At 38.2% G+C, this 18,189-nt stretch overlaps 2 protein-coding genes across 3 annotated transcripts in view; one reads left to right on the top strand and one right to left on the bottom strand.

The window, feature by feature from the left end:
- LOC110679851 (piggyBac transposable element-derived protein 1-like) overlaps positions 1–13,233 on the top strand; it is a 66,795-nt gene extending 53,562 nt beyond the window's left edge. The window contains exon 2 of the mRNA XM_021855740.1: positions 11,408–13,233. Coding sequence (XP_021711432.1) covers positions 11,431–12,471 — 1,041 coding nt within the window. The 5' untranslated portion in view covers positions 11,408–11,430 and the 3' untranslated portion in view covers positions 12,472–13,233. The remainder of the gene's footprint in view (positions 1–11,407) is intronic.
- Positions 780–3,458, bottom strand: LOC110679849. Of its 2 annotated transcripts, XM_021855734.1 has the most exons (4): positions 2,375–3,458; positions 1,927–2,251; positions 1,657–1,859; positions 780–1,595 (listed from the first exon to the last, which is right to left on the bottom strand). In XM_021855734.1, the coding sequence occupies exons 1-4, from the start codon at positions 2,385–2,387 to the stop codon at positions 829–831; spliced, it is 1,308 nt and encodes a 435-aa protein (XP_021711426.1). In that variant the 5' UTR covers positions 2,388–3,458; the 3' UTR covers positions 780–828. The 2 variants fall into 2 exon arrangements, with proteins under 2 accessions (XP_021711426.1, XP_021711428.1); XM_021855736.1 differs by having other exon boundaries at positions 780–1,859.
- Positions 13,234–18,189: the final 4,956 nt, after the last annotated feature.

The following is an 18,189-nucleotide window of genomic DNA, read 5'->3' as shown; positions in this document are numbered from 1 at the left end:
AAAAGTCCCTTAAGGGTCTGTTTACTTTTATCACATGAGAGATGCGTACCTCTAGAGTTTCTATAATTTTGCACCAAGGAGAAGTTATTTTTGCACCGAGGAGAAAAGTTACTTTAGAGTCCTCATTAAGAATAGAGATATTTGCCTACCAGCTCTGTATGTATGTATTACTGGGAATAATCCTGTAAAAATTTGAATAATTAAACATAAACCAAGTGAAGAACCAAATAAAATCAAGAAGTGAGCGAAATATTTACACCGAATTTGAGATAAATAGGAAAGTATGCCAAGAAGATCAATCCTGGTTAGGTCCTTGTCATAAAAAATATACATTATAAACATATATAATTGTCAATTGTATTCTTTACCATCACTATAAATACTGAAACTTAATAAAGATTTCCATTAGTTGATGATTTCTTTATTTTAGAAATAAGTTATTCGCAAAACAAACCATATTTACTCTCAGCATAATTTACACATTATTCTTAACTAATTGTGACAGCATACGGTTAAAGTACAGTTTTTTCAATTCATTTATCATATTTTGTGTGAAGCTTTTGTCAAACGGAACTTCGATTACTATAAAATCATCATCTTTTTTAGAGTAGGGAAAGTGTACCAGTTATGGCCATAGTGGTTCCCTATTTGGCCATACGTAAAATTCCGATCACTTTCACATTTTAAATCTTTTTCAATGTTTAAACATCAAGATATATCTAAAATCTTACTACTACAACCCAAAAAATTTTTCAAAATGTGAAAACATTCAAGTAATCCCGTATGGCGAAATAGGGAACCACTATGTCCATAACTGGTACATCTACCCTATATGATGAAGTCGCATGTAATACAATTCAATATCCACATGTTTATCTGAATTTGACAATAGTACATATGCTGCTCGGACAATTTAATATCTGATGTGGTAGAATTTTTGATATATCGTCTAACAGCAGCAGAGTCCAAGAGGTCCGCTAACGACATTTCTTCGTTGCCTGGACATTTGATTTCAAGCAGCACCTGAGAATAAACGTCGACGCCATCTGGAGAGCCAGCTATCCAACACTCATTGGGGTGAACCACCAAGCCACATTTTTTCACAAGAGGATTACGATTTTTCTTGTAGCAGTCATATGCAAGTTGTTCGGTGTCCTTTCCATACTTAGTGGCTTTAACATTTATTCCTTTTATATCCCAATATTGCTCAATTTTTTTACCCCAATCTGGGTTTTTATTTTTAAGATAGGTGAATAATTTGTAAGCCGAACTTGCCGTAATTCTCTTGGTACGGTGAATTTTCCAGTCATTGGTTGATTGGTCACGTGTTTCCAATGCAATTCTTATTACCTTAGTGATATCAACATTAACGTAATTTTTATAATATTCCGATTGTTCGAATGAACTCATATTACAATCCTGAACATAAATTTTGGACAAGTTCAGGTTCAGGCATCGTGTGAGTTCTTCTTCAGTGATGTAGATATTCAATTCGTCACCTTCAACTGAATTCTGCAAGGCTCGATTAGGATACGTTTTGAGCTCGTTCAAAAAACGCCCTTCAATATGTTTGAAGATTGCTGATTGTTTCGAAACTGAAACACATTTAGATGATATCAGTATACATTTTGAGTAATTTACTACATTTGTTTTTACCTGATAAAATTCGGTTGAACGACGTGGACAAAATTTCCTCCTCGGTTTGACTGTTTGAAACAGAGCAAGGAAGGCCATATGGTTGAGTCACGCAGCATAGGTCCTTGATTTGCTTTGCCCTCCAAGGCACCGGTTTCCTCGATTTGGTCATACCCCATGCTTGTTTCACGTCTGTACATGAAAGGTATTCGAGTTTTGGGTGTCTGTTAAGGATTTGAAATTGATTAGTTATATGAAGGCGTTTTAATTGTATCCCACAACGGTACTTACTTCTCTATATGGAGCAAACATGCAACAATATGCTTGCATTTAGCTGTTCCAGCTTTGCAAGAACATTTCAGTGTCCATTTAGAAATGTCCTGTTGCAGCTTCAAGAACACTTCATGTGGAGCCAATCCAGGATGCGAGGTCTGAGTCACGTAACCAGTGACTTCCGTATTTACTGCATCTTGCTGGCGGTACCCGATGCAGATTACATGATTTGCGGCATATACAGCATAACCTTCTTTGATCGGCCGCACAGATTCGCCCACATAATCCAGAATATCCACTATGGTTACTTCAAGCTCGACATCCGGGGCGCACTTTTTCAAATCTGAAAGTATAATTCATAACCTCTTATTCACGATTTGAATCCGGATCTCAAATATATGGGTGAAAACTACATACAAACAAAGAATGTTTGAACTAATCGATAAAACATGTTTTTTATCATTACCTGATTGCTGCATTATCGATGTTATCTCCGTAATTCGTTAATAAAAATGAAAATACTTTTCACTACTGATATGCACTTGGTACGAAATAAACAAAGATCCCCTCCAACATAGTTCATATGTCAAAACGGAGATGGCGCTTCGATCGTCTTGAGTTTTGCGCTTGACAGTCAATACTCCGGTCTGCCGTCACTTAAGTCGCCGAAAATTGTTCCGCCGCTCCGTTTTCCTCGTCGCCACTGCTGAATCTGGAGTACCGGGACCAGGAACCACTAACAAAAGTCCAACTGCTGGAGGAGAAACAGCCACAACCGAAAGCTAACTACAAACTCAAACACTTTTTCTAATTTGGGGGTTTTCTTCTGGATCACTAATAAACTTGTTGTTCGATTGAAGTGTACAAACCAGGGGGCCGATATGATGGCCATATTTTGTTGCCTCTTATCGAACGCAAGCAGCGCTCACCAATACTATTACGCTATAAGCAATGCAGCTGGTGTGAATGTGGGAAAATGAACCTAGGCACACAAAATCTACGCATATTGTTCGTTATTATTTCCACAGCGTAGCTCGCGGTTTAAAATAAAAGTAAGTTTCATATATACATATCATAAAAACCACAATGAAGTGTTGTTTCCTTCTTTCGGTGTCGATTCTCATAATCAGAAGAACAATTATCACGATGATAACATTTCGCATCACAAGTTTCCAACCAATATCGATGCGCGGGATAGATGGCTAAATGCCATTGCGAACGCGGATTAAACCACTGATAAGTAAACCGAAGACTTTCAATGCACATTCTCACATATCAGCTTTGCGCAGTTTTTGTCTTGTTTGGCGCATTTTGTACCATTTTCACTCATACGGAAGGTAAACATTCAACAAATACATGAGTGTGCGTGAGAATTTCAACTGGAGTATAAATTTATGCTCCCGATAAGAAGGCACAACAAGACCTGTCAAATACCATAGTGAAAAACTATGATGCCATCCCTCTGGTACAAACTGAAGACCTTTCTTCAGCGGTTTATTTTGTTTTTATAACTGGCATCAGTGATGCCAGTTTACTTACGCATACGCTTTGCGTGATGGTCTAATCCACCGGTGTACTAAATTCACTCGGGCTGAAAATTGTGACACTTGAGCGGGGCACGCTCCCGTATGATCACCACGTGATCTGGACCCGCTCTAGTGTCAAAATTCTTCGACCGAGTAAGTTTAGTACACCAGTGGACAAGACCATTGTTCGCGCGCGTAGCAAATGATTGATGATGATGATGACTGACGCTAAGATGTTTTCAACCATCATGGTTAGTACACAATAAGCATCAAACCATATATGGCCATTGGGGGCTCACCGGAAGATCCGGAATATCCGTAAAAGTGGACAATTCGCGTGACTTACCCTACAACACCGCAATTTTTGAAAATGCATTGTTTTCACGTGTCATAAACAGTATCAGTATTTAGGCCACCATGTGACTCTAGTATGCTACTGAGTGGTCCCCCGAACAATCCGGAACGTCCATAAAACTGGCCTTATTATGGAAGATGTCTTGGAAATTCTCGTCGTTGTTTTATTTCACTAGTTTTCTACATTCAAGGACGAAACTAATATTACGAACGCTTTATGATCAGCTATGGCCACTTGTGGGTTTACCGGAAGATCCGGAACACCCGGAAAAGTTGACGATTCGCGTAACTCATTCTATGTTTTTTATATCCCAAGACGTAACCAATATTGCCAACATTGTATGGCCAGATATGGGTACTTGAGAGCTTATCGGAAGATGCGGAACATCCAGAAAAGTAAACAATTCAAGTGACTCATTTTAGAAAATTACTATTTTTTGAAAACCGATTGATTTCGCGCACTGAAAGTACTATCACCCGAGAAATCGAAAAGCACTTTTATTCACTCTGCTTGCTAATATAGTGCTATTGTAGAGCTGAACTGCTTTATTATTATCGTCGTTCGGGATTACATTGGACCTAGGGCGTGACCGCTATTTTTGATGCATGTCAAGGCTATTATGAACGCCTAAAAACTGATCCATGATCATCTAGTAGCTATTGAGCATGTACTCATGAAGCTTACAACATTGTTTTCATTATTCTGGTATTATTTGCTGCAATAATAGTAACTCGAAGCACCCCTTTTGGACCAATGTCACTACGCACGACGGTACTCTGTGTGGCCAATAAGCAGCCCATCGGAATAATCTGAAAGTTCCATCGTTCATATAACGAAGGGTATTAGAACTAAGAAAACATCCCTTTCAAACACTAGCGATTCTGCGGTTTATGATAACATTTGATCTCACAGTAGAATACAGCACGTTGATATCAATAGTTCTGCTCTTAGATTTGCGCTACTGTTCAATTTTGACAATATCAATAGAACAGTTCTTGAAATCAAAGTTGCATTTTATATTTTGAAAGTTATAAAAAGTCAAAATACAGTCGACTCTCCACATCTCGATGTTCTACATCTCGATATCTCTCCCTATGTCGATGACTTTTTCGGTCCCTTCAATTTGCATACATTTTCACTCTCCATAACTCGATATCCTCCTTATCTCGATATCTCCCTATCTCGATGTGATTTTCGTTCCCAATTTTCTCTCCGTATGTCGATATGACCATTATCAAAGGCTACTAGACTAAATTTTAGAGATTCAAAACAATTTGCGAAGACGAAATGACATCTGTTTGTTTTTGATTTTCCTGGCAACGGAGTGATTTTCGATCTAGTATTCCTTAAAAATTTGTTCTATGTCTCGATCTCTCCCTATCTCGATGGTCCCTTCGATATCGAGATGTGGAGAGGCGACTGTAAACGTTTCCACCCGACTCAGATTTGAACTTCCATTTTCGGAGTGTAAGTCGTGCATCTTACCTCGACACCAACTCGCATCTGTTAGTGGTGGTTGAATTGATCTCAATAAGTGCACGAATCGAGGCTTTTCATATGTATTAGTGGTATATGTAAAACTCCCGAACACACACTCATCTACAGATGTTTCGATACATTTCTCATAAACGTTGCGTTTGTGACAGTTTTGAAAGCTTGCTCTCAAATGTTTTCCTGTGCGTGTCATTTCCGGAAGCTGAAATACGGTGTTGCTTAAAATTTATCGGCAACATGAACGACTCTGAAGAAAGTAGTGATAGCGAGTGGGAGGATGAAATCTCTGATGACGAAACAATTCCTGATATTGATGGTGAAGAGGCAGAGTCAATGTATGTATGCTTCAATTATTTACCCTCATTCTTGTTTAAGCTAAGTATGCTGTTTCGCTCAAGAAAAGTAAAGAAATTCCTTGACTGAATGGGTCAAGAAATTTCCTACAGAGAGCCCCTTTTGAAGTGACATTTCTTCTCAACTGCGTACTGCGATCAGAAAAAAGTGATTTTCTTGACCATTTCTTGGGAGAAATTTTCCACGCATCGAGATAGGCGATTCCTTTTCTTGTCAGTAGCAAACCGGCCTTTACAGTGAATTCAACTTTCGATCGAATCCTTTTCGTTAGAATCCATGGCTCACTTGATTTCGCTGGCGTAAACGGGAATGCAAATCGGTAATCTATCGAAAGAACATTCGAAAGTAAACAAGAATATGGGTGATAATCCAAAATATGTTTGGTAATATAAATTTCAAGTTTTTCATAAACAATATTCTGGTCACAGGTTGTCTGATGATAGCAGTAATATATCGTGCGAAAATATCACCGATTATTATATTGCTAAAAACGGAAATCGTTGGAGTAAATCTCCGCGTCGTGGTAAGTTTATAACATACGAATAATATTGAAATTATTCTTTATGATTCTTCAATCTTATTACAAATATTACTTCATATCCCAGAAAAACCGGATAGACCGGAGTTTGACAGCGAAAAGCACGGACTCACCAATAGTTCAAAACATTTCACGACAGCCAAAGAAGTTTTCCAACTGTTCGTTTCTTCAGAAATGATTGGAAACATGGTGAAATTTACCAACCTCTTTGGTCGAAGAAGTGCGAAAAAAACTAAAGCTATATGGAAAGATGTTTCGAAAGCTGAAATGGAGGCTTTCATTGGCATCCTTATAGCTGCAGGCAGACTTCATCAGAATAATTTAAACATTGATTTTCTGTGGAGTAGCGATGACGTTTGGAGTCCATCGTTTTATAAACTAGCCATGTCCAAAAACCGATTTAAGACCATTTTCAATAATTGGAGATTCGACGACAAAACAATGAGAAACCGGCGTTTGAGAAAATCAAGAAACAAACTGGAACCAATTAATAAAAAGGTAAAAGGTAAAAGGAACCAGGATTTTGTAAAACGGTGTGTGCAAAATTATAACCCTGGCGAAAACCTCACGGTTGATGAAAGACTGTGCGTTTTTCGAGGTAAGTTTTTTTGAAATTTGTATTGTTACTGCTTTCTGATAACTATTATTCCTTTGAGATCTCAATTTTGCATGAAAATTATAAACAATAACTATTAATTAACTCAGGCAAACAGACATAATATTTATGAAAATAGACTATGTTGTAATACTTTTTGTGTTAGAACCAGAGGCACGCGCATAGTGTGGTTTTTCGCATAGTGTATGATGCTTTTTACTGCAGCATAATCGGAAGATTGATACCTACAGTTGTAATTTATATCATCGTTTGTTAGTCTTAAGTATAATTTAATTTTATAACGTTATTTGGAAATATGAAGAGGTTGTAATGCTTTTTCGGAACGATTTGAAAAGATTATCACTCTTTACATAAATCTTCTCTCGTTCTAATTTTTATAGTTTTGGGAAATTGCACATGAAAAGGAAATTAATCGCCTATCTCGATCCATGATATATTTCTAAGAAATGGCCAAGAAAACCATTTTGCTTTTCGCAGTACGCTGTTGAGAAAAAATGTAATTTCAAATGCAACTCCTTGCAGGAAATTTCTTGGTCAATTTGGTCAAGAAACTTCTCTACTTTTCTTATGTAAAATAAACTACTTTTCTTATAATAAACACATGAGATACATTTGCTTATGATCAAACATATGTTTCTAATTCGTAACAATCTTTATTATAGTTGTTATTTCTATCTCAATTTAGTATATCTAACTGTGTTAAACTCCAGGTTAACGCCAGAAATACATAACGGGAGGCCATCGCCTCAGATTTCCAAATACTAAGTACTACCATTCCTGAAAGTCGTTCAATAAAAGAACCGTGTTAATCCATCAAAAATTTTAACGAACTAGCTATGAATATATAATAAATCTTCGAACTACTAAGTAAAATGCTGCATATTTAAAACCATCGCAATTAAAAGTAAATGAAAACCCGAATTTAGTACTATACCATTTAATTTCACTAGAGTTTGTGTCCTTTGACTGATACGCGTATTTCGATCTCAAAAGATTTCCTGCATTGTCTTAGCTATTGTGAAGCTCGGAATCGATGTTGGCAAGCGGGAGCCCCACGAAAAACCTTTCATTCCATTCTGACGTTACTATAGGAGTGAGGCGTCAAAGTTGTGCCATGCCTACTAGATCGTTTGATGTTCGATCCGCTGCTACATTCTCGGATATCTTTCAACAGGCTTTTGATTGTCAGCCATCATAACAGGGTTGGAAGACAAGATCTATGACAATGTTCATTCAGTACCACACATCCTCCCTCTTCTCAGGAAACAAAAAAGTTTTAAGTGATGAGTTTTCACATCGTTTTCGTCATCACGAAAGCTTTTAAGAATTCAGGATATATCTTTCACATCGCTAAGAACTTCCCCGATGTATACTGTCTCATATCTCAACTGTTCACTTGTACATGCGACTTGGAAACATTTTTCCGCTGAAGGATACGGTGTTGAACTTATTGATCGATTGAATGTCGTTCCATTCATTAGAAAAGGCAAGCTAATTCTATGCAATGACATCTCTAAGACGAACTAATTTTGGACAAAATATTGCTATTAATAAACTGACATATACATGTTGAACAGAGTAGCATCAGCGTTTGACTCTCATCTTGTTGTACATTCAAACCACCGTACTTTCACGGAAATACTCACTCGAAGACTTGTTCGGCTGTTGTTACTTGTTTTGATATAACATACCTTGATCTACTAAGTCACTAGACATCATTGGGCTTACATATATTATTCTATAGATACATTTTCGACCGCCAGTCGCGCATGCATGTGAGCATCACTTTTATTAGGAACCAATTTGTGATCACTAGTCGCGATAGCAAGTGTACACCACCATTGCTTAGAGCAAATATACGACCACTAGTCGAGCTTACAACATCAAAAATACTTGATAGGAACAAGTATACGACCACCAGTCGAGTTAACAACATTAATAGCAGTTACTAAGAACAAGTATGCGACCACCAGTCGCGGTAGCAAGTGTACACCACCATTGCTTAGAACAAATATACGACCACCAGTCGAGCTTACAACATCAATAATACTTGCTAAAAACAAGCATACGACCACCAGTCGAGTTAACAACATCAATAGCAGTTACTAAGAAAAAGTATGCGACCACCAGTCGAGGTAGCAAGTGTATAGCATCATTGCTTAGAACAAATATACGACCACCAGTCGAGCTTACAACATCAATAATACTTGATAGGGACAAGTATACGACCAACAGTCGAGTTAACAACATTAATAGCAGTTACTAAGAACAAGTATGCGACCACCAGGCGCGGTAGCAAGTGTACACCACCATTGCTTAGAACAAATATACGACCACTAGTCGAGCTTAAAACATCAATAATACTTGATAGGAACAAGTATACGACCACCAGTCGAGTTAACAACATTAATAGCAGTTACTAAGAACAAGTATGCGACCACCAGTCGCGGTAGCAAGTGTACACCACCATTGCTTAGAACAAATATACGACCACCAGTCGAGCTTACAACATCAATAATACTTGCTAAGAACAAGCATACGACCACCAGTCGAGTTAACAACATTAATAGCAGTTACTAAGAACAAGTATGCGACCACCAGTCGCGGTAGCAAGTGTACACCACCATTGCTTAGAACAAATATACGACCACCAGTCGAGCTTACAACATCAATAATACTTGCTAAGAACAAGCATACGACCACCAGTCGAGTTAACAACATTAATAGCAGTTACTAAGAACAAGTACGCGACCACCAGTCGCGGTAGCAAGTTTACACCACAATGGAACAAGTATGCGACCACCAGTCGAGTTAACAACATCAATAGCACTTCATAGAAACAATCATGCGACCACCAATCGCGGAGGCAAGTGTACACCACCATTGCTTAGAACAAATATGCGACCACCAGTCGCGCTAGCAATATCAATAACATTGATTGATAGGAACAAGTTTGCGACCAACAGTTGCGTTAAGGACATATTTTGCAATCATTTATCGCGTTAGACATTACTTTTATATTGCAACCACCAGTCGCTTTTAGGGACATTTTTTTTTTATTGCAAACTCCAATCGCGGCAAGAATATTCATTTTTATTGCAACCACCTGTCACGTTAAGGACATTTTTTTTGCATTGCAAACACCAGTTGTGTTAAGGACATTTTTTTTTATGAATTCATACATGTTTTTTTTAACATGGCATTTATTTAGAACTAATAATGAATTGAAAAGATTTGAATAGTTTGGATCTCACCGATTATCGACACAAAATTCACAAAAAATTACCGATTCAGTATGCTTCACACTTAACTTGTAAACATTACTGGATACACAATGTACTGAAGCAAATAGGAAAGAAAACAATCATGTGCACTATTGGGCAAATTTGACCAAAACACCGATAATACTGAATCGATTCAAATTCGATATGTCGAATCGTTTCGTTTATTCAATCGAATCCTTTGTATCCATTTTTTTAAAAATCGATTCGATTTTTCCAATCGTAAGCAAATTTACAACAACAACGGCTCAAATTAAGACCAAATCCCTTGAATTAGGATTTCATGTAGTGCCAACATAAAAAAATCGATTAATTGGAACGAAAAATCTACTTTTGGAATATCAATTCAAAATCGCCCATGGCTAGGAAAATTTGCACACACTAACATTCAAATATTTTCATCGAAGTAATCTGTTTGAATTCAAAAGCAAAACAAAATATTCACTTCAAAGCCTGCATCGCGCAACTCAAATAGTTGAGGTGATGCTGGTGTTCAATAAGAACAACAACAAGCACAGAGAGAAACATTGCTGCTTCAACGAGTAGTGAAGCGGCTAATACATATTCATGTCATATTTCCTCTTCAATCAGTTTTCTCTTGTTCATAGAAAAATACCACATTGCTGTTTACTTACAGATATATGCCTTTTTTATCAGATTCAAACTTCACTCCACAATCACTCTGAACACATATTTTCACACGCGGTTTAAAAAGCACTCGACACAAACACATTTTCTAGTGGACACTCCCGCTTGTTAACGAATCCAGGCACTCCAGGAACACGAAATATTATTTAAAATTCTGGCAGGATCGCCAAATGTGAAGCTCAGAATCGATGTTGGCAAGCGGGAGCCCCACGAAAAACCTTTCATTCCATTCTGACGTTACTATAGGAGTGAGGCGTCAAAGTTGTGCCATGCCTACTAGATCGTTTGATGTTCGATCCGCTGCTACATTCTCGGATATCTTTCAACAGGCTTTTGATTGTCAGCCATCATAACAGGGTTGGAAGACAAGATCTATGACAATGTTCATTCAGTACCACACAGCTATGAATAGATTATAGGACTATGATTGGTTTCAATATTTTCTACCTTTCGTAATACATCATTTTCAGTTCATAGCAAAACAATAAGAATGCTATTTCTAATATTTAGCTACGGCTTTGTGAGTCCTAAGAGTGGCTAATAAATCTATGATTTTCGTATATTAAAATAACGTAGTTGAACGTACTTATTTTATTTTCATGAACAGTTGAAAGAAAATCGCTTTTTTAGCTTTAGAATATGAAAAACCCTTAATTGAGTAAGTCTTTTATTTTGCCTTTTTGACAGGACATGTACCTTTTCGCGTGTATATGCGCTCAAAACCTGGGAAATACGGAATGAAAGTATGGTGTTTATCTTGCGTAGACTGCGATTACGTATGTAACTTACAAGTCTACACCGGCAAGAAAGACAAGCAGTCAGAAAAGGGACAAGGAAAGCGAATAGTCAATGATCTCATTGAGCCATTCATATTTACAGGCCGTGAAGTAACCACGGATAATTTCTTCACGTCAACTGAACTAGCTGAAGAATTGTGGGAAAAAAATATAATGCTCACAGGGACTGTAAGGCACAATAAAAAAGAATTGCCTCCTGAATTCGTTGCCTCCAAAGGAAGAATGCCTGGTTCAATATTGATTGGATATCGAGAACCCTGTGTGTTAACTTCATATATAGATGGTAAAAAAAAGAAACCTGTGATCATTTTAACAATCAATAACAATGTAACAACAACCGATCAAGATAATAAGCCTAACGTTGTTCTGCACTATAATGCAACAAAAGGTGCCGTTGATTCCGGAGACTTCGTCACACGGAAAACTAATTGTGTGCGGAAAACGAAAGTGTGGACCAAAAAGCTGGCGATGGAACTTATCAGTATAGCTTGCTTAAACTCATCATGTCTATTTCGATTAAAATACCCAGAATTCCATAGAGGCGACAAACGATGGAGAAGCCTGTTTTTACAGGAATTATGTGATGAGTTGATCTACAACAACGTCAATGATCGATTGTTATGTCAGAGTACATCCGCAGCACTTAGGAATGATCTACAACGTTTTTCAGGCCGTCACTTACGTACCTATGTAACCATTAAATGCACATATTGTACGTCATCTGTTCTTGATAATAATAGGTGTCATATTTGTGCTTCAAGAGCTTGTTCGGATCATCTAGATGAAATAACTGTGTACGTATGCTACTCATGCAGCAAGAAGAAAACCATCAATATTTCATTTACCAAACCATCCATTAAACGGCTTCGCTGTCAGAGATGTTCAATGGATAGAAAAACTCAACGAAGATGCTGCAACATATCTGTTACAAATGTACAGTGGAGAGAAAATTAATTGTGTGCAAATCGTGCAATCAATGAAACGATGCATCTGAATTTAAGAACATTAAGAGTAATACAAGATCTTGTAAAACATAATTTGCAAAGATATAAGTTTTAACCGAAATAAAATCAAGTTTCTATTGAAAATAAAAAAGTTTTTCAAATAGTTTCCAACTATCTCGGTTGCATTTTTTACAGATGTTCCAGATTGTCCGAACTAATCAAGGTTACATGGTGCATTTGAAGCCGATACTGGTTTATGTGCGTGAGAGTTTATAAAAAATGAGTTTTATAACTTTTCCGAATAGTCCACTTTTGAATGATCTGAATTTTACAATGAGCCTCCAAGTTCCAATAGCTAGTCTTGAGAGTTCGCAATATTGGTTTCGTCCTAGACTAAAGAAAACTAGCAAAATCTAAAAATAAAACGCGATTTCCATGACGATTTCATGATAAAGCTACTTTTAGGGATGTTCCGGATTGTCTCCAGGACTTCGTAGTAGCCTACTAGGCTACCAGGGTCACTAATAATAATACTAGGGTCACACGGTATGTTCGATACTGATACTGTTTTCAGTGCACAAAAATAACGTGTCTCGTAAAATAAAGATGCGGTTTTCTGGGATGAGTCACGTGAACTGTCTACTTTCCCGGATGTTCCGGATCTTCCGGTAAACCCCCAAGTGGCCATAACTGATCATAAAGCGTTCGAAATATTAGTTTCGTCCTTGAATGTAGAAAACTACTGAAATAAAAAAAAAAAAAACAACGAGAATTTCCAAGACATCTTCCATAATAAGGCCAGTTTTACGGACGTTCCGGATCGTTCGGGGGATCACTCAGTAGCCTACTAGAGTCACATGGTGGCCAAAATACTGATACCGTTTATGACACGTGAAAACAATGCATTTTCAAAAATTGCGGTGTTGTAGGGTAAGTCACGCGAATTGTCCACTTTTACGGATATTCCGGATCTTCCGGTGAGCCCCCAATGGCCATATATGGTTTTATGCTCTCAAAGCATTTGTTATGTCCATGTATGTTAAAAACTAGTAAGAATGAAAAAACCGCGGCTTTCCAAGTCATTTTTAACGATTTGATCACTTTTACGGATGTTCCGGATCTTCCGGTGAGCCGGTGGTTTTATGCTCTCAAAGCATTGGTTATGTCCATGTATGTTAAAAACTAGTGAGATTGAAAAAAACCGCGGCTTTCCAAGTCATTTTAAATGATTTGACCACTTTTACGGATATTCCGGATCTTCCGGTGAGCCCCCAATGGCCATATATGGTTTTATGCTCTCAAAGCATTGGCTATGTCCATGTATGTTGAAAACTAGTGAGATTGAAAAAAACCGCGGCTTTCTAAGTCATTTTTAACGATTTGACCACTTTTACGGATGTTCCGGATCTTCCGGAAGGCATATTTCAGTTTTTCAAGGAAACTTCCATAAAAATGACTCCTTAAATCACTTGAATATCTTTCATGTTGCACGATTGACTATTCCTACAAAACTTGAGTTGTTAAATGACAGTTAAGTATTATAAAACTGTTCGGGAAAGGAAGTTGATCAATTTTTTACCCGACTTGACCCAGGAGGTCACCGGAATAACTCCGGCCACAGGCAAAATTTTGGACCACTTTCTCCAGCATAGGAAAATAGAAGAGTTTGGATTTCATATAGTGAAAGAATTTTGCAAATCGGATAAAAAATAGCTTCAGGAGAATTTTTCGAATTTTTTTTCCTCACCCGGTCGGATACGGGTTAAAACGCGAATTCAATGACGGAATGACACGAACACGACGCGATTCCAAAACCAAATGACGCCAACCAAAACTTTGCATCTAAGTCCCCCTCGATTTTTATTTGAATGTGTATGTGCGTTGGAATGGCAGTCCAGTTATCGAGCACTGCTCGCTAACTGGAAGGTTCTCTTAGCCCAGTTATCGAGCATAAGCTGTACCATGAAATTTCAATACAATTTACTATATTTCAAGAACATCCTGAATTACCTTACTGGTACATTTGACAAAAACCATTTTCATCAATCGAGTTTCGACTGCAGACATGGTAAAATCTAGCGCCTTTCTGCTGACGGCCGGACCACTTAAGTGAATTCTGGTGCAATATACTAGAGACTCCAGGGAAATCTTCAGAGCTCTTTACACGACTATTCCACAAGTTATTTAGGAATTTGTTCTCAAACTCTTCGAGAGAATGTATAATTCATCCACAAGTATTTACTCTAGGGATTTCTCCTGGTAAACTTTTAGGAGCTTCTCCTTGGATTCCTCCAAAATCAAATTACTCCTCCACTTATTTCAGGAGTTCGTTCAGAAAATTCTTCAGAGATTGTTTAATTAATTATACTGGGATTCTCCCCAGATTTTGATCCATGAAATCTTTACGCCACTACCTCAAGTAATTTTTCCAGAGACTATCCTCGGATTTCATTAGGAAATTTTTCCTTTTATCCTTCCACCGATTTCTCCAGTTGTTACTCTAGGGAGATCTTCCGAAGAATCCTAAAGCAGTTTTTACATAAACATCTGCAAAAGTTTTTCACATTATTTGTTTTGTGGTTTCCGGGATTTTATGCAACGGAGCACTTTCAACAACTGCTGTACAGAGAAAATGGAAATGTAGCGAGAAACAGGGTGAACATTGATGACGAAGACCAAGCTGTGGACCCACCGACCATAGAAGAGGTTAAAAAGGCTATCAGCGAGCTGAAGAACTGCAAGGATGCTGGGAAGGACGAGATCCCGGTCGAGTTTCTCAAGCTTCTGAAGGTATGGGAGGACAAAGAAATGCCCACTGGCTATTTAGATGGCTTCATACGCCCAATCTAAAAGAAAGGGCACATACTAGAGTGTGCAATTTACAAAGGAATTACCTTGTTGAATTCGGCGTACCAAAGCTTCTTTTCGTGAGAGTCCCTAGACAATGAACTAGATGTTACCTTGCGAATGATTCTAGATAAGTTCTGGGAGTATAACTTGTAGACTCACCATCTGTTCATTCAATTCAAGGCATACGATTTAGTGAAAAGAAATGAGCTGTGGCAGATAATGTCTGAACTTGGTTTTATATTCTAAGCGCTTGCACAGTCAATATTTAAGAGCATCCTGGAAATACTGGAATTGTAGATAATGTCTGAACATGGTTTTTCGAAGAAACTGATTAGGCTGATACGTGTTACGCTGATGGTTCGAAATGAAGTGTTCGGATTGCAGACGAGGTGTCAACCTCGTTTGTGACGTTAGACTAATTGAAACAGAAACACACACTTTACTGTTTAACATTGCATTCGAGGGTGACATTAGGAGATCTGGCGTGCAGAAAAACGGCACTATCATAACTCGGTCGCATATGCTCCTTGGCTTTTCGGACGATATCAATCTTATTGGAATCGATCGCAGGGCGAGAATAGGCCTGACCATAAGTTCTATCCAGACAAAGTACTTGGTGGCAAGTAGAGATAGAGGTAGGCTTGGTGGTGTGGGTGCTGAGATAGTTTTGAGGAATGTATTTGAAGTTGTCGAAGAATTTGTTTACCTTTGAACACGTTTGATGTGAACGGAAACAAAATTCATCCTGTATGAAACATTGATACTTCCAGTGGCTCTCTAAAGGCATGAAGCGTGGACGTTGAAAAGAACATACTGGAAATCCTTCGGTGTTTTCGAGCGTAAATGAATCACGAGTTGTATCCAGTATATGAAGATGCTAATATTCGCAAGCGTGTGATATACGGCAGACTTCAGTGCGCTGGTCACTTAATGCGAATGTCGAGAGAAAGAGTTACGGAAATAATATTTAACAGGGAACCAGGTAAAGATTGAACTCGAAAAAATGCGACACTTTGTTTTAGATTTAACTTTTTATCGCGTGGGTAAATTTAATGAATTTTTGGGTAATACTAGTTTAGAGTGTTATGTTTATGTGTGCAAAACTTTATCGCGATCTGTCAAGCAGTTTTCAAGATGCATTCGAAACAAAAAGAGCTACGCCAGCAAATCTTGGGTGCGGCGATCGATAACCATGATCAGTCGCACAGATGGATCGGCAAAAAGCTTGAAATCCACCATTCTATCATGTCACACGTTGTGAAGATGTTCCATGAGACGAGGACTATCGAGCAGTGCGCTGGAAGCGGCCGAAAACCGAAAACGGAATACCAGAGAAGGCGCGGTAGATAAAGAATAACCCGAACCTTTCCAACCGGACATGGCCAAAAAGGTCAATTCGTCGAAGTGGTTCCAGCAGACCATAAAGAGGGCTGGGCTACGTGTTTGTAGGGTCAGGAAGGCGCCAAACCGGACTGACAAACAAAACACGGTGGCCAAATTGCGTGCGCGGAAGCTGTACCGTGAGTGACCGGTCAAGCCAGGCTGTCTCGTCGTCCTTGATACATCAAGACGGACACTAAACAAATCCCCGGCCTCGAGTTTTCTGTCGGTACGTCCCGCATGGAAGTTCCGGAAAAGTTCCGGAAGAGAAGATCTCGCTTCGTGCCATTACGCCAAGCCTGTAATGGATTGGTACGAAGCGAAGGGCGTTAAGCGGACAGGATCCGTCATTGATTTAAGAATTTTCAAAAGCAGTTTTTTCGTTCAAAATCAAGAAAATTTACCCGAAAATTCATTGTATTCTGTTCGAAATCGAAACACAATGAAAACATTTTCATCGACTAACTTTTAGTTTCGACCGGAAAAACTGGCGGAAAAACTTGAAGTTTCGATGATGACGATGATTGCGATGACGGATCCTTGATCCCGAAGGAGGCGAACCCGCCAAATACACCAGAACTTCGTCCGATCGAAAAGTTTTGGACGATAATGAAGAAGAAGTCGAAGAAAGGCGGAAAACACTCAAAACCGATGAAGCTTTGAAGAAAAACTGGAAGAAATTGTGTAAGAAAGATGGGCAAAGTCTCGCCCAAGATCTCATGAGCAGTGTTAAGAGAAATGTACGAGCATTCAGCTTGGGTGAGGAAATTCAATAAATATATTATGCTTAAACATAGCTAATATATAGTTTTTCAATCCATGAAAATTTAAGAAGTATCCGATATAAAATGAATTTTGGTGATCATTTTTGTTTGTCTCATTTTTTTTCGAGTCCAGTCGTTAACGACACTAAGCTGAGAAGTAAGTTCTATCCCAGTTCGATCTTAATATCTGAACGAAGAAGAAAGCAATGCTAAAATGCTCAGGAACTGCTTAACAAAACTTGTCTCATATGCGCTGTTACGCCAGGATGACGAATTAGATATAGTTATTGCTCCTCCTTACGATATCAGTGATAGTGTCCCTGTACGGCAAACAAAAGACTTTCCATTTCCCAAATGACTTTTCTTGGGTGACAAATAAACCGAGTTTACCCAACAAATTTCTCTCGTATGCCACAGAAATTAATTTCATTCGCCATGAGTCTGCTTTCCCCAAAACCCTAGCTCAAGAAAAAAGCTATACCTGCAGCATTATAAATTTCCATCTGTGATACGGATGTGAAACGACTGATCTGGTCACAAACCAACAGCTACAAATTTTCCTAGTTTCTTTTTGCAACACCTGCATAAGAGGTACTTATTCTTAAAAGTTTTGGATTAGTTACTGTTTTAGAAATGGCATCGTTATTGATTGCATTGTACCTGATATGAAACAATGTTTTAAGTGTTAATATGATTAAATATGTAGATTATGCTACAGAGTTGATATGTCGTGA

This window comes from Aedes aegypti, chromosome 3 (assembly GCF_002204515.2).
Source record: "Aedes aegypti strain LVP_AGWG chromosome 3, AaegL5.0 Primary Assembly, whole genome shotgun sequence".
Lineage (NCBI taxonomy): Eukaryota > Metazoa > Arthropoda > Insecta > Diptera > Culicidae > Aedes > Aedes aegypti.
This window is presented reverse-complemented; position numbering and strand designations above follow the sequence as displayed.

Bases quoted from the DNA above. Each gene is read 5' to 3' on its own strand.
- LOC110679849 (XM_021855734.1), bottom strand. The intron at 1,860-1,926 runs GTAAGTACCGTT...AATCCTTAACAG, and splicing joins TGTTTGCTCCATATAGAGAA to ACACCCAAAACTCGAATACC. The intron at 1,596-1,656 runs GTAAAAACAAAT...AATGTGTTTCAG, and splicing joins GTTCAACCGAATTTTATCAG to TTTCGAAACAATCAGCAATC.